This window comes from Cnephaeus nilssonii (assembly GCF_951640355.1).
Source record: "Cnephaeus nilssonii genome assembly, chromosome: 22".
Classification (NCBI taxonomy): Eukaryota; Metazoa; Chordata; class Mammalia; order Chiroptera; family Vespertilionidae; genus Cnephaeus; species Cnephaeus nilssonii.
The window spans coordinates 22,099,835-22,122,669 of record NC_137093.1 but is presented as its reverse complement, the minus strand read 5'-3'; the positions used below and the strand labels follow the sequence as shown (position 1 = coordinate 22,122,669).

At 44.6% G+C, this 22,835-nt stretch overlaps 1 protein-coding gene across 2 annotated transcripts; it reads left to right on the top strand.

The window, feature by feature from the left end:
- Positions 1–1,417: 1,417 nt before the first annotated feature.
- USP30 (ubiquitin specific peptidase 30) lies at positions 1,418–22,803 on the top strand. 2 transcript variants are annotated; one of them, XM_079762751.1, is made up of 13 exons: positions 1,418–1,525; positions 5,278–5,387; positions 6,497–6,679; positions 10,622–10,725; positions 10,980–11,078; positions 11,627–11,669; positions 13,592–13,686; positions 15,886–15,945; positions 16,446–16,532; positions 17,360–17,440; positions 17,536–17,755; positions 19,808–19,928; positions 20,446–22,803. In XM_079762751.1, the coding sequence occupies exons 1-13, from the start codon at positions 1,443–1,445 to the stop codon at positions 20,705–20,707; spliced, it is 1,548 nt and encodes a 515-aa protein (XP_079618877.1). In that variant the 5' UTR covers positions 1,418–1,442; the 3' UTR covers positions 20,708–22,803. The 2 variants fall into 2 exon arrangements, with proteins under 2 accessions (XP_079618877.1, XP_079618876.1); XM_079762750.1 differs by having other exon boundaries at positions 11,624–11,669.
- Positions 22,804–22,835: the final 32 nt, after the last annotated feature.

Sequence of the window (22,835 nt, the reverse complement as noted above, 5' to 3'; positions counted from 1 at the left end):
TGGAATGTATGCTTTGGTATTATTGGGCTTAAATTTTTTTCTCAGGCTTGATAAGTGATTTTCCAGACTCAGGGTGGGTGGAGGAGTTGACTAAATGGGACAGGGGATTATTTGGGGTGGTGGTGATTCTATATGGTGATTGTGGTAATAGTTACATGACTGCATTTGCCAAAAATTCATAGAACTATACACTAAAACTAGGTGACTTTTACTATATATTGTACTTCACTTAAAAAAAACCCCAATAGTTATTTCTTTATTTTAATTTCTAATACTATACATATAGTTATAACCCACATAAACAAAAGCTCTAATAATCTATAAGCATACCAAGGGGTAATCAGACCAAAAACTTAAGAGAATCACTGAGCCTAAAGCATTGATTTCTTTACTAAAACAGTTGCAATTGTTTGATTTGGAGTTGGGGGAAGTGATTAATAGAGAGGGCAAATTCTCTCTGGCTCGAATGAGTTCTAAGTTGTGTTGTCCAATATGGTAGCCACTGGCCACGTGTGGCTATCGCGGCTGGTCCAAATTGAAATGTACTTAACACACACACAAATGTACAATATCTCTAATAATTTTTACGTAGAATTGGCAATATTTTGGACATATTGGGTCAAGTAAAAGAATTTTTCATTTCATCTGTTGTTGTTTCTTTTACTTAATGTAGCTACTAGAAAATTTAAAATGTGGCCTGCATTGTATTTCTATTGAAAAGCGCTATTCTTGACGGCCGATCTTGTTTCCATCAATTACAAGCTGTGTCAAAAGACATTACTTCTCTAAAGTTCTTGCGTTTCCTGGGATGTAAAATGCAGATCATGTTAAGGTTGGTGTGAAGACGGCATGTGAGTGAATAATGCATGTGACATGCTTAGCAATGCATCTAAAAAGCAAGTGTGGCGGTTATTATTAAAGGCCTCGGTTTCTCTTATTGATGCCGTCAGAGATGGGCCACAGGATCATTCAAGGCCCTTCCTCTGCGACCTTAACAACTCTGAGCACCATAACAACATGCTGCCCCAGGCCAGACTCCGCTTTCGGGAGGGGCCGCCCTCTGCACACCAAAAAAAGATGAAAATGACACAGGCTCCCTCCTGGAACAGGGGCATTTGTGTTTATGAACGGAGCCCTGGCAAAACCTGAAAACAAAGCGTTCTCTCCCGCCGCAGGGCTTCCTTTAGGAACCGACGCCAGGGCCCATTGCTACCCGGGGAAAAAATAAAAACAGGATGTGGTCCGTCGGCTTTTCCTCTCCGGGGGCGGCTGTTTCCGGTCCTCTCGGGAGCCGGTCCTTCGGTATCCCTTCCCCTGAAGAGCTGGGACTTTAACCGCGGGTTCCGCCGCCTCAGGAGCCCTCGGAGACTTCTGTCCGTCAGCGGCGGTAGTGGCGGGGGCGGCGGGGGCGGGGGCGGCGGCGGGCCTTCCGCGCGGCCGCGATGCTGAGCTCCCGGGCCCGGGAGGCGATGAGCGCGGCCGACAGGGCCATCCAGCGCTTCCTGCGGACTGGGGCGGCCGTCAGGTGAGCTTTGGGGGGCGGGGCGGCCGGAGCGGCCGGGTCCAGAGTCCCCAGCTCGGGCCTCTGGAAGCCTTTTCACGTCCTAGTCAGGGTCCCCGGGCCGGAGCGAGCATTCTAGAGGCTTCTGCGTCCTGCGGGGTTGGAGGCTCAGGCCTCGAGGCGGGCGGGGCGACGGGCCTCCGGGGCCTCGGCAACGCCAATTCTGTCTGCACCCCCCAGTTCTACTAGCGCCCCCAGATTTTATCAGTGCCCCACCCCAGCATGCCAGTGCCTCCTCCAGGCCTGTCACTGACCCCAGAACTTCTAGAAACCCGCGGGCTTGTCAAGGCTTCAGATTCTCAATGCCCCTCGTCCTCTCGGTGCCTCTCAGGCCTTCCAGGTCCCCTTAATCCTTTCAGGATCCCCCCCAATCCTTATGGGTTCCCAGCCATGTCAGGCCCTGGCCTGCCAGGGTTCCCCAGCCTTGTCATGCTCTCCAGCCCTGCATGGTTCCAATCCTGTAAAATGCGGGGTGCAGGCTAGCGCGACCCCCGCCCCATCCCCCATTCCTGTCACTCCCCGTCCTAGTTAGGCCCGGGATCGCCTATTCTGTCTGGGTCCCCAGTCTTATTAGTCACTAATTGTCTTGCAAGGGGGTCCCTAAACCAGTCAGGACCCCTTTACCTATTAAAGCTCCCAGTCCCGCTAAGGCCCTGCCAGCACCCCCCCCCCGTCAGTATTGCCCCCCTTTTCAGACCCCCTATTTCCCTCCTCTTATCCACCCTCCACGGGCTCCAGGCTGCAGAGCTGAGCCCTGCACCCTCAGTCCTGTCCCTGAATGACTGAGACCTGTTGTTCAGGTCAGCTTCCTGCCTCTGGAACTGGAGCAGGTCTAAAGAGCTTACAATCGCCGGCCGGGAGCCATCGCTGGCTCTGCGGTGCCCCCCTTCTGTAGATGGGAAACGTGTCTTGAGGGGGCCTTGCCCATGGCCCTGCAGCCGACCTGGGGGGAGAAGCCAGAGCTTTCCACTCCCAGGGCCCATACTCTCCTCATGCTGTCATTTTGCAGAGCAATGACATCTCCAGAGGTTTTTTAGTCCATGCCCTGCCTGCCCGCCCTGCTAAGCACACGGGCAAGTTCTCTGTCCCACCCCTTCGACACTCTGCTGTCCTTCAGTTTCCCTCATGAGCTCTGTGGTGTCAAGCACAGGGTTGGCAGCCTGACAGGCCGAAGTTCAGAGCCACACGGCCTCACCCTCTTTGACCAAGTTGGCTGCATCTCTTCGTTTCCTCATCTGTAAAAAAGGAGGCGGTAATGGGACCCCGCTCCGTGGGATTGTTTTGGGGATGAGCTGAGATGATCACGGTGCCCGACACAGAGCACGCACTCGGAAACGTTAGTGTTTGGAAAGCGGATTTGGCAGCCTATGAGTAAGCGCTTTACCATTTCAATGCCAGTCCTTTTTCATCTTCCCAGGCACTTTGTGAATACTCCTGTTGTGTAAAAGTCAGCACAGCGGTGCCTTAAGAAACTTTAAGAATAACTTTCTTTTTAAAAAAAATATATTTTTATTGATTTCAGAGAGGAAGGAAGAGGGAGAGAGAGACAGAAACATCCATGATGAGAGAGAATCATGGGTCCATTGCCTCCTGCAAGCCCCCCACTGGGGATCGAGCCCACAACCTGGGCATGTGCCCTTGACTGGAATCGAACCTGGAACCTTTCAGTTTGCAGGCCGACGCTCTATCTACTGAGTCAAACCGGCTAGGGCAAGAATAACTTTCATAAATAAACTAAGGTTATAATCATTATCCTAGCAGGTGACATTTACCCTTACTATGTACCCTGTGCATTCACGCCTGTGTTTTCCTCACCAGAAGCCCGTGAGGTAGGAGGGCTCATGAGTGTCCCCATTTTACAGATTAGGAAGCGGAAGTTTAGAAGGTAAAATGATGCCTTAGGGCAGTGGTCGGCAAACTCATTAGTCAACAGAGCCAAATATCAACAGTACAACGATTGAAATTTCTTTTGAGAGTCCAATTTTTTAAACTTAAACTTCTTCTAATACCACTTCTTCAAAATAGACTCGCCCAGGCCGTGGTATTTTGTGGAAGAGCCACACTCAAGGGGCCAAAGAGCCGCATGTGGCTCGAGCGGTTTGCCGACCACTGCCTTAGGGAATAGCAGAGCCAGAGTTGGACCAGATTAATGTGATTCCACTTTCTTAACCAAGTTCTCTGCACCACTGACTGCGTGGGGAGACAGATAGTTATTTTGAAATTCAGTTATCAGTTCTGCATCATATCCGTTATACAGTAGTCAAATGTAGGTCGTTGTAAGATAGAATCCCTAGTATCACCAGTAGCTGAGATCAAAACAATATTTACATGCTTCAGATATTAGAATAAAGATATATTATACACATAACATACATACCTAATATTTATATACATATATATATGTATATACACACAAGTGTATATTGCACATATATGTATATACATATATGGTTTGCTTTATTCAGTGGAAATGCATAACTTTGTATAAAAACAGTCTTAAATTGGTGAAATTTCTATATGTGTAGTAAAAGAACTTAAGTGTCCAAGACAAACCTGAAATTAAGAATCTTTAATAAATACTTAACAGATCTTATTTACTATTGGATGCCCCCTCTCCATTAGTACTCCAAATGATACACCCATTTCTATGTTTTCTCTAATACACAACTATTCAGTGGATGTTTTTGAGAACCTACTATCTGCCAAGAATGATCTAGGCCAGTGGTCGACAAACTCATTAGTCAACAGAGCCAAATATCAACGGTACAACGATTGAAATTTCTTCTGAGAGCCGGAAACCGACTTCTGCGCTTGGGCCACGAAGTTTCAATCGCCCTGTACGTGCGCGCCTGCACGTGGTATTTTGTGGAAGAGCCACACTCAAGGGGCCAAAGAGCCGCATGCGGCTCGTTTTCTGACCACTGATCTAGGCACTCGGGATGTGTCAGTGACTAAATAGACAAAGGTCCCTGCCCTCAGGACTTAGCATTCCATCTCAGAGAGACAGACAGTAAACATAGTGAATAAGTGAATTTTATGTTAGAAGGTGACAAGAAAAAATCAGACTGGGTAAAAGGGGCCAGGAGTGCAGCTTCTAATAGTCAGACGTGGAGGGGAAGGGAAGGAGTGAGCCACGCAGGGGTCTGGGGGAGGAGCTTAGGGGGAGGGGGCAGCAGTGCAAAGGCCCTGAGGGGGTGTGACGGGCAGATTGTGGGGGGGGGTGAGGGCAGAGGAGGAAAACCCTGGCTTCTCCTCTCAGTGAGATGGGGCTTTTGGCAGGTTGTGGTCTGACTTAGGTTTTAAATCCTAATGTCTAAATGTGCTGATTTTCAAGACATTATCCTATGCTATATGTTACTTTAATTTGAAAGTTAGGTATTTGGTGGGCCAGTGGGTTATTATTATTATTATTATTATTAATATTGATTTCAGAGAGAAGGGGAAGAGGGAGGGAGAGAAAGAGATGGAAACATCAGTGATGACAGAGAATCATAGATCGGCTGCCTCTTGCACGCCTCCTACTGGAGATGGAGCGTGCAGCCCAGACTGAGAATCGACCCATGACCTCCTGGTTCATAGGTTGATGCTCAACCACTGAGCCACACCAGCCAGGAGCCAGTGGATTATTTTGAGGGAATGTCATTTCTTCATATATCTGTATACACACAGAATGTGTTTGTGATGAGGGAAGACAGTAAACTGATTTTCTTTCTTAGGTATAAAGTCATGAAGAACTGGGGTGTTATAGGTGGACTCGCCGCTGCTCTTGCAGCAGGAATATATGTTATTTGGGGTCCCATCACAGAAAGAAAGAAGCGTAGAAAAGGTAAGACTTCGACTTGGCACCATGGTCTATAGACTTGACCCAAACCCTTATTACCCCCAAAACAGTACAAAAAGGGAGACCATTTTTGGTTCTTTTGTATCTTCAGTTTTTGAACAGTACTTTCTTTTAAACAGAAGTGGTGTTTTTTTTTTGCATTATACCAGTGATGACATTAGGAAAATGTTGGTAGTTGTAAGAGAGAGTCCCTAGTATCACCAGTAGCTGAGATCAAAATAGTATTTACATGCTCCAGATTTTATACCCTGCAGTAAAAGTGGCTTCATTGCCTAGTGTTCTCATTAATATGGCAATTATGTTTTTTAGTAGTAGAACTGACTAATTATATGACGCATTTGGGGTTTCACTGACTAGCTGGTAGTCACTAGTAAATGTTTCAAGTTTCTTCATTAACACAAACGTCTATTTCCTTTTTTTGTAAAAATGTGCCCTTTTGTAAATGTTGTTCTACTTCTGTTGATTGATTAAAAGTCAGCTTTGAGGGGGGGTGCGAATAGATGTAGCAAAATGTTGATCTTCGTTAAATCTGAGGATGGTTATTAGAATTCATTATATATCCTCTCTTCTTTTGTGCATGTTTGAGAACTTTCATAATAAAAAGTTGGGTTTTTTAAAATGTCAGCAGCAAAGGGAAGTGTGCCAGATTTTGTCAGTCTCTTTGCAGAAAGACTGATCGGAATTGCTATAGTGTCTTTCCCACTGATTATAAGAACACAATCATTGTCCCAGGAGCAACAACAGAACAATTGTTTTCTTCTGTGCTGAGAAACATTGCTTTTTTTTATCAAAGGAGAGAGAGAATGAGGGAGGGAAAGGGAGATGTTACTATGGGGTTTTGTACATTCAGTGTTAACCAAACTGTATCAGACGCTATGGTGGGTTTCAAAAGTAACACAGACAGACGGGGACCCGAAGGAGCAGTGCATGGACAGGGCTCAGCCTGGACAGAATGCCTGGCTCCGGATCTCTGTGGATGAGAACTTTCTCACGTTCAGATTTCAAATCCAAGGCCACGGTGCAGGAACTCTGGGCCACGAATGGGAGAGTGGGTCCAATGTGATGTGCTGTTCTCTTCCCCGCCCCACTTCTAGGGCTCGTGCCTGGCCTCGTCAACTTGGGGAACACCTGCTTCATGAACTCCCTGCTGCAAGGCTTGTCTGCCTGCCCCGCCTTCATCAGGTGGCTGGAAGAGTTCACCACGCAGTACACCGGGGATCAGAAGGAGCCCCCCCCACACCAGTATTTATCCTTGACACTGTTGCACCTCCTGAAAGGTAGCTAGCTGGGAACTGAAGGGGGACTGTGTGCATTTTCAAAAAGCAGCAGCTCGGATGATAGGCAGAGGGTTAATAGCCTCTGTGTAGGAAAAGATCATACCGGTCATTATGGGAAAAACCACTAAGAGCCCAGTAGATACAAACAGCTGCTTTAAAAATCAAATCTAATATATTACCACCTATTCTAAAAATGATCAGCTTAGTAACAGATTTCTAGGGAAGAAGAAAACCCATTGTGACATAATCATTTTGATTATCGAATACTCTGATTTCAAAAACATTAAAGTGTGTGTGTTTTTTAACTATGTTAGCCTAGGAAGGAAGAAAAATAATGCAAATTGTATTTCAATAGATAAAAAGTGTATCTGACACTCAAATATGCATCTTTTAAAAAATATATATATATATATTTTTATTGATTTTTTTACAGAGAGGAAGGGAGAGGGATAGAGAGTTAGAAACATCGATGAGAGAGAAACATCAGTCAGCTGCCTCCTGCACACTCCCCACTGGGGATGTACCCGCAGCCAAGGTACATGCCCTTGACCGGAATCAAACCTGGGACCCTTCAGTCCGCAGGCCAACGCTCTAACCACTGAGCCAAACCAGTTAGGGCTCAAAGATGCATCTTAACTGACATGAAATAACAGCGAGGCACCCTGGGTGGTGGGTTTTTTTTTTTTTTGCCTGTCAACAAGGATTGAAAAACGACTCCACGGTCATGACCAGCTGTTGGATGACATGTTCCTACACACTGTTGGGAGGGAGGGGAACTTTCAGGGAAGCGGTTTGGAACTGCACCGTCATGGCTTGCCGAATGTTCCGCACCATTGGCCTTAGCAGTGCCTTGTCTGGAAACCTGGCTTAAGGAAACAGTTAGAAATGTAGACTGTGATTTCCACCAGCCTGAGTGGGGGTGGGAGAGTGCGGGAATGGCTGGACCCTGGCCCTGAGCCCGGAGACTCATGGTATACATGGGATTTTAAGAAGTCACTTATCGCCAAAACCGGTTTGGCTCAGTGGATAGAGCATCAGCCTGCGGACTCAAGGGTCCCAGGTTCGATTCTGGTCAAGGGCATGTACCTTGGTTGCGGGCACACCCCCAGTAGGGGGTGTGCAGGCGGCAGCTGATTGATGTTTCTCTCTCATCGATGTTTCTGGCTCTCTATCCCTCTCCCTTCCTCTCTGTAAAAAATCAATAAAATATGTTTTTTTAAAAAAGTCACTTATCTAACTTGATTTTTAAAATATATATTTTTTTGTTGATTTCAGAGAGAAAGGGAAAGGAAGAGAGAGATAGAAACACCATGATGAGAGAGAATCATTGATGGGCTGCCCCTGCACACTCCACATTGGGGATTGAGCCCACAACCCAGGCATATGCCCTGATGGGGAATCGAACCATGACCTCCTGGTTCATAGGTTGATGCTCAACCATTGAGCCATGCAGGCCGGGCTCTAACTTCATTTTTAAACCACCATTTGACTGCAGAACTGTCCCTCCTCCTACCCACCACATTGACATCTGTTAACATCCTGAGGGCATTCAACAGAACGCAATTTGGGAGTTGCTGGTGTATGCACAAAGATCTCCAACACCTTATAAAGGGGGAAAAGGAGAGAGTATGCGTGTCCCATGGTAGAATGATTAAGCAATCCATGAGTAGTACAGAGCCATTTAGAATCATCTTTATGAAGTCTTGTTTTTTCCTAATTTGGGAGAGGGTATAAGCTATAATATTAAGTTTAAAAGAGCAGAATACAGAATATGGTAAGCCCTAGCCAGTTTTGCTCAGTGGGTAGAGCGTCGGCCAGCAGACCAAAGGGTCCCGGGTTTGATTCCGGTCAAGGGCATGTACTGTGGTTGCAGGCTCCTCCCTTGTCCAGGCCCTGGTCAGGGCGCATTCAGGAGGCAACCAATGTGTTTCTTTCACATTGATGTTTCTCTGTCTTTCCCTCTCTCTTCCACTCGCCCTAAAAATCAATGGAAAATATCCTCGGGTAAGGATTAACAACAACAAAAATACGATATATTAATTTCAGGTGTACAGCATAGTGGTCAGACGTTTCTGAAACTTACCCTAGTAAGTCTAGTACCCCGGATGCCACACATAGTTATTATGATATTATTGACTGTATTTCCTGTGCTGTACTTTACATCCCCATGACTATTTTGTAACTACCAATTCGTAATTTTAATCCTTTTATATTTTTCATCCAACCTCCCAACCCCTCTCCCACCTGGAAACCATCAGTTTGTTCTCTCTGAGTTTGTTCCTTTGTGTTTTAGATTCTACATATAAGTGAAATCATATCATATTTGTCTTTCTCTGTTTGACTTATTTTACTTAGCATAATACCCTCTAGGTCCATGCATGTTGTCACAAGTGGCAAGATTCCATGCTTTTTTTATGGTGGAGTAAGACTCCATTTTGCAGACAGGGGTGGGCAAAAGTAGGTTAGGAGTTGTGAACTTATTCTTGTATCATTATTGATCAATTACTGTATTATCTACTTGTATTATTTCCATACAAACAACTGTAAACCTACTTTTGCCCTCCCCTGTATATCTTTGCGAATAAATGTTTTCAAATTTTTAGGGTAGTATATCAAACTAAATAATACATCAAACTTTTGCACAGCAAAAGAAACTGGTCACAAGTGAGTAGGAGAAGATACTTGCAAACAACAGCTCTGACTAGGGGTTAATAACCAAAATACCAGTGTGTGCAACTTCTCTATCCATTCGTCCATCCGTGGACACTGAGGTGGCTTCCATAGCTTGGCTATTGTAAATACTGCAGCGGTGAGCATAGGGAGGCATGTGTCTTTTTAACTTAGTGTTTTGGGTTTCTCCGGATAAGTACCCAGAAGTGGAATTGCTGGGTCCTTCTTTGTCTCTTGTTAATAACCTTTGTTTTAAAGTCTGTTTTGTCTGATGTAAGTATTACCACCTCTGCTTTTGTTTGTTTGTTTGTTTGTTTCTATTTGCATGGAATATCTTTTTCCATCCCTTTACTTTCAGTCTGTATGTGTCTTTCTATCTGGAGTGGGTCTCTTGTAGGCAGTATATTTATGTGTCTTGTTTTCCTATCCATTCAGCTACCCTATGTCTTTTGATTGGCACATTTAATTCATTTTCACTTACAGTAATTTTTGATAGGTATGTCAGTATTGCCTTTTTATTCATATCTTTATTTCTCCTCCTCCTCCTTCTAAGTCCCTTTAACATTTCTTGTAATACTAGTTTGATTAACTCCTTTTGCTTTTTCTTGTCTGGGAAACTCTTTATCTCCTTCTATGCTAAATGATAGCCTTGCTGGGTAATCTTCATCGTAGGTCTTTGCTTTTCATCACTTTGAATATTTCGTGCCACTCCCTTCTGGCCTGCAAGCCCATCATACTTTTATTTTTGTTTATTAGGTTTGATTCTATTTAGGATTAAAAAGTAAACAACTCAGCGGACACATTTGAGCTGCTACGTGTAGCTTGATGCTTTGCTGTGATAATCAGAAACTCACATGCAGACAAATACAAGTGAAGGCCTTATGGCCATGGGAGAGGAATTAAGCACTGAATGTGGGGTTGGACGAGGTGAGTGGTTAAGGGTCCCCTGAGAGCTGCGAATTAAAATCATTTTATTCAGTAAGAATCTTGCAACAATAAATTTATGTTGAGGATAATTCAAGTAAGTAACTAAAAAGCAATTGCTTTATTTAAATGCTGCAGCCTTATGAAAAGTTACATTCATTCAACAAACACCAAGCGCCTCATAGTGTACTAAGGTTACAAGGAAGAATGAAGAAAGAGATATGACTCCAAGGTGAATTTTACAGTTCTCAAATTCTTAATTAGCTTTGGTATGTTGTGCTGTGCAGGTCTTCTGGTTAGTTGTTACGCTGATGAATTTAATGATTATGTTACAATTTTTGTTTCCAGCTCTGTCCTGCCAAGAAGTTACTGATGATGAGGTCTTGGATGCAAGCTGCCTGTTGGACGTCTTAAGGATGTACCGATGGCAGATCTCTTCCTTTGAAGAGCAGGTGAACACAACATTCAAAACAGGTTTACTTAGAGACTCCTTCCCACTAGTGAGCTCTCCGTCTGGGGAGGGTCTTCATTGTGAAAATGGCCAGGGTGGAACTGTTTCCGTTGAAGGAGCCGGGCCCTGAGAAGGTGGACAGCAAATCCTGCCCACGTTAGCTGGAGGGGGCTGCCCAGTGGACCACACGGGGGTGGTGCTGATGCTGCCCCGGCCTCCTCGGGCCTCTCTGAAGAATGCTTTGCCCTTTGGCAGGATGCTCACGAGCTATTCCACGTCATCACCTCGTCATTGGAAGATGAGCGCGACCGCCAGCCCCGGGTCACACATTTGTTTGATGTGCATTCCCTGGAGGTAAACCATGAAGATTTCCAATGCATTTAATGTGGTTCGTGCATGTTTAACAGGTGTAGGGACCACGAGTATAATCTTTGTACAACTTTAAACTCACAAGTCAGACTCAGTAACCATCGGCAGTGGGGGTGGGGCGGGGAGAGGGTCTTTGCAGGTAGTGACTTGGAAGACTTCACAATGATTCATGGCTGCAATTTGTGTTGGCTTGAAAAAGGAAAAAATGCATTTCCCGCCCCCCTTTTTTATACAGGGGAACACAGAGCCCTGGGAATGCTAAGTGAGTCTTCATTTCCCTGAAACATTATGAAAGTTAACTGGTCAAGGGGGGTAATGTTCCCGAGAGAGGAAAAGTGTTTTGATTGCATTTGATGAAGGAATAGGCACAGTAACCAACCAGAGAGCGTGATCCAGGCTGCTTTTAGAAACCTTTGTGAAAAGTTGGTTTCGTGGTGCAGTCAGCACAGAAGCTTGTGAGGTTGGGAGTGGGCTGAGGGGAATAAAAGGGTTGCACTAGGGTCTCCAGTCTGTTTTTCTTTCCCTTACAGCAGCAGCCGGAAGTCACTCCCACACAAATAACCTGCCGCACAAGAGGTAGTCATTGTCCATTGAACTGCAACACATAAGATGGGTACTTTCTAGATATGACAACCATTTGCTCATTTACATTTTTTTTCTGGTGACATCTAATCCAGCTTGAACTGTGTGTACTCCCAAAGGAATTTGTGTTTTGGAAACAGCTTTAAATGGTTCCCTCTGTGAACATCTTGAATAATTCCTTCCCATCTTAGCCTGCTCAGTTTCTTCCAAATAGACTCATTTCAACTTCAAGTGAGGGTTTTATTTTTACCTTCTTTTTTTAAAAAGAATGTATTTTTATTGACTTCAGAGAGAAAGGGAGAGGGAGAGATAGAAACATCAATGATGAGAGAGAATCATTGATCAGCTGCCTCCTGCACGCCCCCTACAGAGGATCGAGCCTGCAGTCCTGGCTTGTACCCCAACAGGGAATCAAACCGTGACCTCCTGGTTCGCAGGTTGACGCTCAACCACCGAGCCAGGCTCTTTTTACCTTCCTGAAGTGATCCTGTGAGGAACTTAGTAAGCTGAAACTCATGTTCTCAGCATTTCTACCTTGGCCAGCTTACTACAAATGATCACAGTCCTCCTTAGAAGGAAATCGTTGTTTTCTTAAGACTTAAACTTATATATAAAAAAATAAAGACATCAATTATTTGTGCATTAGTAGCTATAAGAACGATTACCTTTGGGATCATCCCTGGGTTGTGGGCTTGATCCCCAGTAGGGGGCATGTGGAGGCAGCTGATCAATGATTCTCTCTCATCATTGATGTTTCTGTCTCCCTCTCCCTCCATCTCTGAAATCAATAGAAATATATATATATTTTTAAAAACCCACACGATTATCTTTGGAGCCAGGCAGTGTACTATCCCATTAAAGTCTCACAACTACTCTATAAAGTAGATGATATTGGTGATAATGGGACAATAATTATCCCCATTGCCAGCAAACTGAAGCTTGTAGAGATGATATGATTTAGCTAGTAAGCCCAGGGCAGCCATACTCTAGGGCCTGTGTGTCTAACGAGCACACCACACTGTGTTTATTCCACTTGCCCCCATTCTGTTTTTAAAAAGTGTCTTTCAGAACTTGCTTCTTCTGATGGTATTTCAAAAGTTTATCTTTATGGAATGTTCACTTATGGTATCCTGTTGACATCTCAAACATTTTAAGCATATGTTTATGAAAAGACGTCACTAAACACAAATTCCTTTCTAAAATGTGGCTGTACCCATTATACAGAAACCACATTTAAGGACCTGTAGAAGTTCTCCTGTGAAGGGAATGGCTTGTCTTTTTTATGTACATCAATAAGAAAAGCTATTTTTAATTTAATTTTCAGGGGTATTTTTTTCTAAGGAGAGAATTGCTACCACATACTGAAAAGGAGGGTAGCCCTGCTGGTGTGGCTCAAGTGGTTGAGCATCAACCTATGAACCAGGAGGTCACAGATTTTTTAGAATATGTTTTTATTGATTTCAGAAAGGAAGGGAGAGGGAGAGAGGGATAGAAAAATCAATGATGAGAGAGAATCATTGATCGGCTGCTTCCTGCAAGTCCCACACTGGGGATCGAGCCTGCAACCTGGGCATGTTCCCTGACCGGGATTGGGATCGAACGTGTGACCTCTGGTTCATAGGTTGATGCTCGACCACTGAGCCACACCGGCGGGGCAAAGCTGTCACAGTTTGATTCCTGGTCAGGGCACATGCCTGGGTTTCGGGCTCGATCCCCAATAGGAGGTGTGCAGGAGACAGCCGATCAGTGATTCTCTTTCATCATTGATGTTTCTATCTCTCCCTCTCCCTTCTTCTCTGAAATCAATTAAGCATATTAAAAATAATAATAATCAATAAAAATCAATAAATAAAAAGGAGGGTGGATTTTGAGGTTGGTACCAGAGGTGGCAGATCCAAAGATGTTTTGTGTTGCAGGGGCACCTCATCCCACGTCCAATCACTGGAAATCTCAGCATCCTTTTCATGGGAGACTTACTAGTAACATGGTCTGCAAACACTGTGAACACCAGGTAAATACAACGCCAGTGCTTTATATTTTCTCGCGATGTCTTCTTTTAAGTTAAGATTCATGAAGGGTCAGAAGAGGAGTGTGGACTAACCTTGGTATATGCCGTTGTGATTGCCTGAGCCCTTAGTGGACAGACTGCCCTGCTGTGGTCAGTACTAACATGTTCACTGATCTTCAGGCGGCATCTTCTGCACCGAGAGCCACAGACCCTCTGTGGGTTGCAAGAATTCAGGTCCTGAGTTTGGGTCTATACTGATGGTAGGACTGTTGTTTTGTTTTTTCTTTTGAAGTTTTAAAATACTTTTTTAATTGGAAATTTTCCAAGTAAATACAGAAATAGAGAATTGTACAACTATCACCTCAAACAATTTTAGGATATTTTCATTATCAACCACCCCCCCAAAAAAACCTGGATCTATTATGGCAGTTACTCCCCATTTCTCTTTCTCTCTCCCCTCCCCTCTGCCTTCCTTTCTCTCTAAAATCAATAATGGGTGAGGATTAAAAAAAGGTCCATAACTTAAAATTCATTGTCTTAAATATCTTTTAATCTATAACTTTCCCATTGATCATTGCATTTTATTTGTATTTTGATACTATTATAAATGGGATTTTAAAATATTTTTTTAATATATGGAAATATAATTGTATATTGACCCTCTATCTTGTGTTCTTGTAAAAACTCATTTATTGATTTCAGAAATTTTGTTGTAAATTCCTTAGAATACTTTTTAGTATTTTGTTGTAATTTCTCTGTTGGCTTTTAGCTGTACTTTTTAAATTTGGGGGGGGGGGGCAGGTTATGATGAAATCATGCAATTTTAACCATTTAGAGTTAATATTATATTGCATGTGAAATACAGGAAATTTATAAAAATATAGTTCTAGCCCCGCATCCTTTGTGTGTTATTTTTGTCATATATGTTTCATCTACATACATCACAGATCCCATAATACTGTCATACTTTTTGCTTTAGACAGTTAAATATGTTTAAAAGAAAAAAAAAAGAAAACAGTTTTACATTTGCTGTTTTCAGTTTTCTTCAGCCCTTTCTGTGTACCCAAGTTCATTTGATGGTTTTTCCATTCAGCCTAAAAGGATTCCTTCAACATTTCTTGCAGATCTATTGGCAACAGTTTCACTTAATTTGTATGAAAATGTTTTTCGTTTTGCCTTTTGTTTTTTTTAAGAATAGTTTTGCTGGGTATAGAATTTGGGGTTGCTGTTGTTTCAGTTTCATTTGGTTTATTTTAAATAAATCCCTTTATAGGCATTGTTGTCTTCTGACATGCATTTTTTCTAATGCAGAGTCAGCATCAGTCATTTCATCCCTTTGTATAGAAAGTGTCACTTTTTCTCTGGCTGCTTACAAGATTTCCTCTTCATTTTTGGGGTTTCATTAGTTTGCCCTCTCAGTACATAAACATAGTTTTCTTTGTATTTGTTTAGAGTTTGCTGCATTTCTTGAATCTGTGCATCTATGTTTTTCACCAAATTTGTACATTGTTTTAGGGAGACCTTCAGACAAAAAGCCACACAATGCAAATCTCACCCATGGAGCTCCTATTTTTCCAAGACATGACTTCTCTTCAATTTCTGCCTGCTTTTGCTAGCTTTCCAGTCATTCATATATTTTTGTTTTGTTTGGGTCCAGATTCTACAATTGTTATCTCAAGGAGAGTTCGTCTAATCAAGCTACTCTGCCATCACCAAATGTAGGAACTCTTACCCTATTTTAGCATTTTTTTTTTGCAATTAATAATAAAACACACATCTTTCCACATAATCACACATTCTTATACTACTCTACTTTTAATGTAGTATTCCACTCCACTCCATGGACATGATAGAATTTATTTAATCATTCCATAGAAATTTCGATGATCACATTTTGCTGTTATCAATAATGCTGTGATGATCATCTTTGTAGTTATGTCCATGGTTATTTCCTTAGGATAAAATCCCAAAATTTCTGGGTCTGCCATGTCATCTTAGTGTTTCCAAGCTGTTTGGTATTATTGTATTTCATGTTTACAAGGTTGTTTTCAGTAGAATTTGCTTCTAGGTAAGTACATTATGTTTCATTATGTTAGTGTTGAACTTCTAAATATTAAACTTCAATAAGCATGTATTTTCCCATCTATAAAGTTTTGAACTGAACTTCAGCCCTTTCTGGATTTTCTGCAATATTTGTTTCAGAGTCCCGTTCGATTCGATACCTTTGATAGCCTTTCACTAAGTATTCCAGCTGCCACCTGGGTATGTACTGACCTGTGGTTCCTTTGGGGTCTGCTTCGGAGACATTTGAGTCTGAACGGGCTTTGAGGCGTTTTGTGTAGCTCAGGGGCCATGTGTTCCTCAGACCTGTGGTTGGCTGAACCCGTCTTAGTTTGAATGTGTAGTACCATGGCCCGATTTGGGGGGAGAGGAGGTGGACGGTTTGTCTCTTGCTGCAGAAATTTTGGCTTTTTAAAATACATACACACACATATTAATCTCAAATTCAAAAATATCTAAGACAGTGTGGGAGTCCATAATTGTCTGCAGCATTATGTCCTCATACCCTTGACTCCATCACGGTAGCCAGTCTAGGGTGCTGTGAGCTCCATGTTGGTTCAGAAGGCAGCCAGTTGTGTCTGTGATGCTTTTTTTTGCCTCCATGAGCACAAAGAAAGCTCTGGGACTCGTGATGCCATCTGTTCACCGGGTCAGTAGCTCCCCTTTGAATTGTGACAAAGCGTTTTCTTCTTGTGCTGTAGGGTCATCCCCTGACCCTAGACCACTGCCTTCACCACTTCATCTCATCAGAATCAGTGCGGGATGTTGTATGTGACAACTGCACAAAGGTAGGCCTTCAGCCCCGAGTGTCATCTCCCCCGTGGTCCGTGTGCCCCGATACGGCGCCTCTCACACCATTGGCCCGGAGCTCTTCTGACTATTCCCCGAGGGTCCTTCCCGCCACTGCCATTTCCACCTCAGGTTGGGCACCTGGCAGCCCCTGGAGCAAGTCTCTCTCCCTGATGAGTTTTGTTTTAGCCACCAACTATTCAAAGAAGAAGTTTGATACCAGGCTTTGAGATTGGGCATGCCCTCTCCGACTCGCTACAGTCCCCTCCATTCCCACTTGTCTCACACCCGCCTTACCTGTGCCACCTGCCTAACTCCCTAAGCAACTGAATTAAGAGGGACTCTGTGGGACAGAATTTTTAAAGACACAACAGAACAGGTTAAATGCCAGTGTCAGAGCTTCTTTCTTTCTCCTGCCTCCACGGTCGCTGGTACTTAAGAAATAAAACACTTGCCCTAACCGGTTTGGCTCAGTGGATAGAGCGTCGGCCTGCAGACTGAAAGGTCCCAGGTTCGATTCCAGTCAAGGGCATGTACCTTGGTTGCGGGCACATCCCCAGTAGGGGGTGTGCAGGAGGCAGCTGATCGATGTTTCTAACTCTCTATCCCTCTCCCTTCCTCTCTGTAAAAAATCAATAAAATATATTTAAAAAAAAAAAAAAGAAATAAAACACTGAAAACCCACAAGTAATTGGGCAGCTGAGTTCATTTCAGCAGGTAGTAAAGTGCCAGTTGAGTGCAGGCATAAACACCAACCTGATGGGAAGTTCTCCAGAGATGTCCTTTCAAGAATTTCAGCCGATGGATGTTGTTTCTTTTATTCCAGATTGAAGCCAAAGGGACGCTGAATGGGGAGAAGGTGGAACACCAGAGGACCACTTTCGTTAAGCAGTTAAAACTAGGGAAGGTGAGCCCACACCACACACCTTGTTGGCCCTGCTTTCGAGGCCTCTTGGGGGCCCGCTCCCAACACTCAGCACTTCCGCTTTCTCCCACCTGCAGCTCCCTCAGTGTTTGTGCATCCACCTGCAGCGGCTGAGCTGGTCCAGCCACGGCACGCCCCTGAAGCGGCACGAGCATGTGCAGTTCAACGAGTTCCTGATGATGGACATCTACAAGTACCACCTCCTTGGACACAAACCTGGTCAACACAGTCCTAAACTGAAGGAGAAGGCAGGGCCTGCGCTGGAACTGCAGGACGGGCCGGCAGCCCCCAAATCAGGTATGTGCCCGAGGAGCGAAGGCAGCGGGAGCCTGCAGCGCAGAGAGAAGGAGTTTGGCATCACTAGCTTCTGGGGCCTTTCTGCCTTGCAGGCTTGTCCAGTAGTTGCTGAAATTCTTAAAAACAGCAGGTTTGGGGCTGGAGGGGTAAGGTTTCTTAAAGGAAGTTAAAATTATATAGTAATGAGAGGTATAGTTTTTGTTGTTGTTGGTTTTAATTGATTTCAGAGAGGAAGAGAGAGATAGAAACATCAGTGATGAGAAAGAATCATTGATCAGCTGCCTCCTCCACACCCAGTATTTAAAAAGTAAATAAATGAATAAATAAATAAAAACGATCACAGTTGAAAAAATATAGGAAGAAAAGCTTAAGATTTCTGTTTGGTCTTTTGACTAAGTAATAATTGGTTCACATATCATTCCAGTGAATTTCTTCTTCTTTTTATTTTAAATAAATTTTTATTGATTTCAGAGAGGAAGGGAGAGGGAGAGAGCAATGGAAACATCAATGATGAGAGGGAATCATTGATTGGCTGCCTCCTACACGCCCCACACTGTTGATGGAGCCCACAACCTGTGCATGTGCCCTGACCAGGAATTAAACCATGACCTTCTGGTTCATAGGTCGACGCTCAACCACTGAGCCATGCCGGTCAGGCTTTTTCTTTTTTCTAAATGTTTTTATTGATTATTTACTTATTTATTTATTTAGAGAGGGAGAGAAAGGGAGAGGGAGAGAGAGAAACATTGATGTGAGAAACATTGATCAGTTGCCCGCCTACTGGCCCCCCCACTGGGGATCAAGCCTGCAGCCTGGGCATATGCTTTGACTGAGAGTGGAACCTGTGATCTTTTGGTGCAGGGGACGATGCCCAACCAACCAACTGAGCCACACCAGCCAGGGCCCAGTGAATTTCTTCTATTTTCTTCCCTAGCACAGTCATCTCAATTATACAGAAAATGTGGGGAAGAAATGTCCTGGGTAGAGATCACTGTACATCTCATTGGGGTTGATCATCTCCTGTACTGAACGACTTATTATCTAATTCTGTTACTGGCCTCACTTGAGGTCCTTCGTTGAATGGGGTCCCAGTGAAGCAGGTCACTATTATTACCCTCAGTCTCACTGAGGAGAAAATCAAGGCGTCAAGAGGTTAAATGATTGGTCCCCAGGCAAACCGCAGACAACGGGCACTAGAAGGCAGTGTTGGGCAGTGTTACAAATGCATCTGATATCATCTGTTGAGAGCTTTAGAGTTAGAGAGGAGGAAACCCACCGATGTTAAGTGCTCCAAGCCTGAACCACCACCTCATGCTGCTCCCACTCAAGTCCCGGCCGTCTTCCCGGGTGTGAGTGCAGATCTGCTCATGGTCACAGCGTGGTGGCCATGGTTAAAGAGGCCAACAGTGAACTCCTTGTACTTAAAGCCCCTCCCATGTGACACTTGAGAGGAAACGAGATGTAAATATCTCCTCAATTATTTTATCTACTCCCATGAGCATGTGTTAACACTGTTACATGTTGGTATTCCTTAGAAGCTGACAATGAAAGGCGAGAGAAGGTTTAGGTCCGTGATTCGAAACAAGGATTTTGCCTTCCAGGGGACATTGGGCCGTGGCTGGTGACGTTTCTGGCTGAGAGGGGTGTCACAGGTATGCAGTGGTAGAGGCCAGAGACGACGTTAGATTTCCTGCAGTGCACAGGGCAGCCCCCACAACAAATAATTACCCATCCCAAATGTTGAGCATGTCAAGGTTGGTGTAGGTCAAAATGCCAGTAACGTAGCTGCTGCTGAATTCTGACCCGGGCCCGTAAGCAGGCAGCCATTGACAAAGTCTCAAAGTGAACAGGGTACCGGGAGCTCCGGGTGCTTTTCCTGTTGGTGATGAAAACAGGGACAAAAAGGCAGGAAGCTTGACAGTAACAAAAAGAAATATTAGTATTTTCTTTGTAGCATTATTGGGTAGTTACATTTCAGCGTGATCAAAACCCTGTTTTGCTTACCCACACCCATTGCTAATCTTAACTGCCTCGGACCTTTTTCTCTTGCAGTTCTGAATCAGCCAGGGGGCCCCAAAACCCAAATTTTTATGAATGGTGCCTGCTCCCCGTCTTTGTTGCCCACCCTGCCAGCCCCAATGCCCTTCCCCCTCCCGGTGGTTCCGGACTACAGGTGAGCCGCTCTTTGGAGGCAGCCTTCATTCCGTGGAGGCTGCTGGTTTTCTGGGATTTCCAAAATTAGCTCCTCACGAAGTGAATAACAGTGTGGAGATGGCTGTCTTTCATTTTAAGGTGGAACTTCACTATTATGCATTCCTGTTTATTTTTGTCCAAAATGGAAGTCACTATAAATATAAGAATTATAAAATTTAAATATGTTATGTGTATGTGTGCATACATGTATGAATGTATGTAGAAAAAGTATAAAGCAGAAAATTTTTAATATCTTGGGCTACTACCTAGATCACCAGTTAAATCCTTAATGTCTTCCACCCTGTAATGTGTGTGCGCGCACTTATACATACGCTCATAGAACGGACATCGTACCAGTAAAGATAGGCCTGTATTTTAATGGCTGTGTAGCATTCACTTATATGGACGTACCATTGTATCAGCCTCTTATCGTTGAATATCTAGGATTGTTTTACTTTTTGCTTTTGTAAACCACTGGCATTTGTCCTACCGGTCAGCTCCTCCACGTACCTCTTCCGGCTGATGGCGGTTGTCGTCCACCATGGAGACATGCACTCCGGACACTTCGTGACTTACCGACGGTCCCCACCTTCGGCCAAGAACCCTCTCTCAACCAGCAACCAGTGGCTGTGGATTTCCGACGACACCGTCCGCAAGGCCAGCCTGCAGGAGGTCCTGTCCTCCAGCGCCTACCTGCTGTTCTACGAGCGCGTTCTTTCCAAGATGCACCAGAGTCGGGAGTACAAGTCTGAAGAGTGACTGTGCCCGGCCCCAGAGCTAGACCTGATGGCACTGTCCACACCGTCAGGAAAAGGACGAAGCCAGGCCGCGCGTGTGTGCAGGCAGCCCCACGAGAGTCCTCCCGCCTCCTGGTGTGGTCTAAGAGCAGGTTCCCCGGGGAGCAGGTGGCCCCAGGGCAAACCAGACCGCCCTGAGCCGCTCTAGTGCGCACCGGAAGCTGTCCTCGTCCTGTCAGCAGAGCACTCGTGTGTCTAGAGCATCTGTGTGCTCACCTGATACAGGTGATTAAAAGAAATCAGACTCTGGGAGACATCGTTTTTATATTCTGATATGCTAGGTGTTCTCAGAGGGGCGTTAACTTTGTCAAATCCTCTGAGGTCTCAGCACAGATCTTTTATTTTTAATAAGCAGGCCCATCTAAACATGGTTGACAAGAGTTCGTGAAATTATTGAAGGCAACAATTTAGAAGAAAAAGTGCCTTTCACTTCCGGTTGCTTTTGTGGCATGTCCATTCTGGAAAATGCACTTTCTCTAAGAGCCGTAGCAACACTTTTTGAAAAGCTCTCTCCCAGGTTTCTCAGTGGCTGGCTAAAGGACAGTGAAGGGATGCCTACAGAACACCCGCCTTCCCTTTTTGTACGTCTTTTTCTAGCCTTCCGATCCTTTGTACCTAGCGAAAGCTCATCTGCCAAATCTGCCCCTCGGGGAACCCGTTCACGACCTTGTCGGTGCTCGTGACCGGCTCTTACTTGTTGCTTTTACCTTCAGTATGGGACTGGGCGGGGTTACAAACCCACGTGAACTGCCAGACCTGAGCGGCGTGGGCTCACCTGCGACCCCTCTGCTCTGTAGAAGACACCTTTCTCACACAGAGACCCAGTGTGGACGGTTATTCTCATCTATTTATTTATTGCTCGTGCGGAGCTCGTAAGACTTCCAGGTGGGGCCCTGCCTGGATTGGAGAGCCTGACCCCGAAGGAAAGGCACTGACCCCGGGGCTGCCGTCTCCATGGACCTGTTTCCTCCTCATAAAGTGAAGGGTTAGATTCAGTGACCATCCAAGGCCAGGCTTTTCCACAAAAAGAAGTCTAAGTTATTTTTTAAACATAGATCTACAGCTGACACCTAGTGTTGTCATTCTGTTATAGGTCCATATTCTAAACGTATTTGTTCCCAGCAGCCTTACACAGAGACACTACGGTGAGCATGCTCTTCCCTCTTCAGGTAAGTCTCATGAACACAGACCAGGCCGAAGGCATTTTGATGGCACAGGAGTATGTGTTTTAGCGAGATTTTTGTATTTTAAAAAAAAGAAAAAGGATACCAAATTCGTATGGACTCTTCAGAGAGAAGATCTGGAATCAGACCTCCCCAAAAGGCCACCTGAGGTAAGTCTAAGACCCGCACTTCCTCCGGTGGGGGCGAGCAGGCGGACATTTCTAGACGATGCCTCGGTGTCAGCTAAAAGCTCAAGAGGCCATGCTCCCGCCAGGCCCAGCTCGCATCCAGAGGACTCGGACTCTCGTTACGGATAGCACCTACTGTGAAGGTTCTCCAAGGTCATGGCCGGCGGGTGAGGGGCAGCTGGAAGCGTCTGGTCCATCCATTCACTGCTGCTCCCTCCCGATTCCGTGGCAGAGCCTGGCTTTGATGTAGAAACGAGCGTACATACCTGTGTTACCCGAGGCTGGTGGAACCAATACCCAATCGTGTGACCTTAAACTGCACTGCACACCTGTAGCTTTGAGTAACTACTGCTCCTCTTTGAAATCTGCCTGTTAAAGAGAGAGGCCGGGCACGGAAGGGCTCCTCCTTGGAACACGTTGTAAGCAGACTGTTGGTCAGAGGCCAAGGTGTGAGCCAAGGTTGTAAATGATACCGTGCAGAGTCCCTTAACCCGACTTAAAGCTGACTTCCTCGTTTTGTAAATTATCAGGTGTTAAGTAGCGGCCAAATAATCTTATTTCTAGTTTTAAGTTATTTACAAAACAGCTTCTTTTTGCAAAAACCTAAGTTAAAGTAGTAGTTTATGCCATAATAACTGCTGATTTATGTACTTGGTAAAGGCACCTTTTGTATCTGCTGTGTAATATAGCAATAAAAGAATCATTTGCAGGAAAAAAAAAATCAACTGGTATTCTTTCA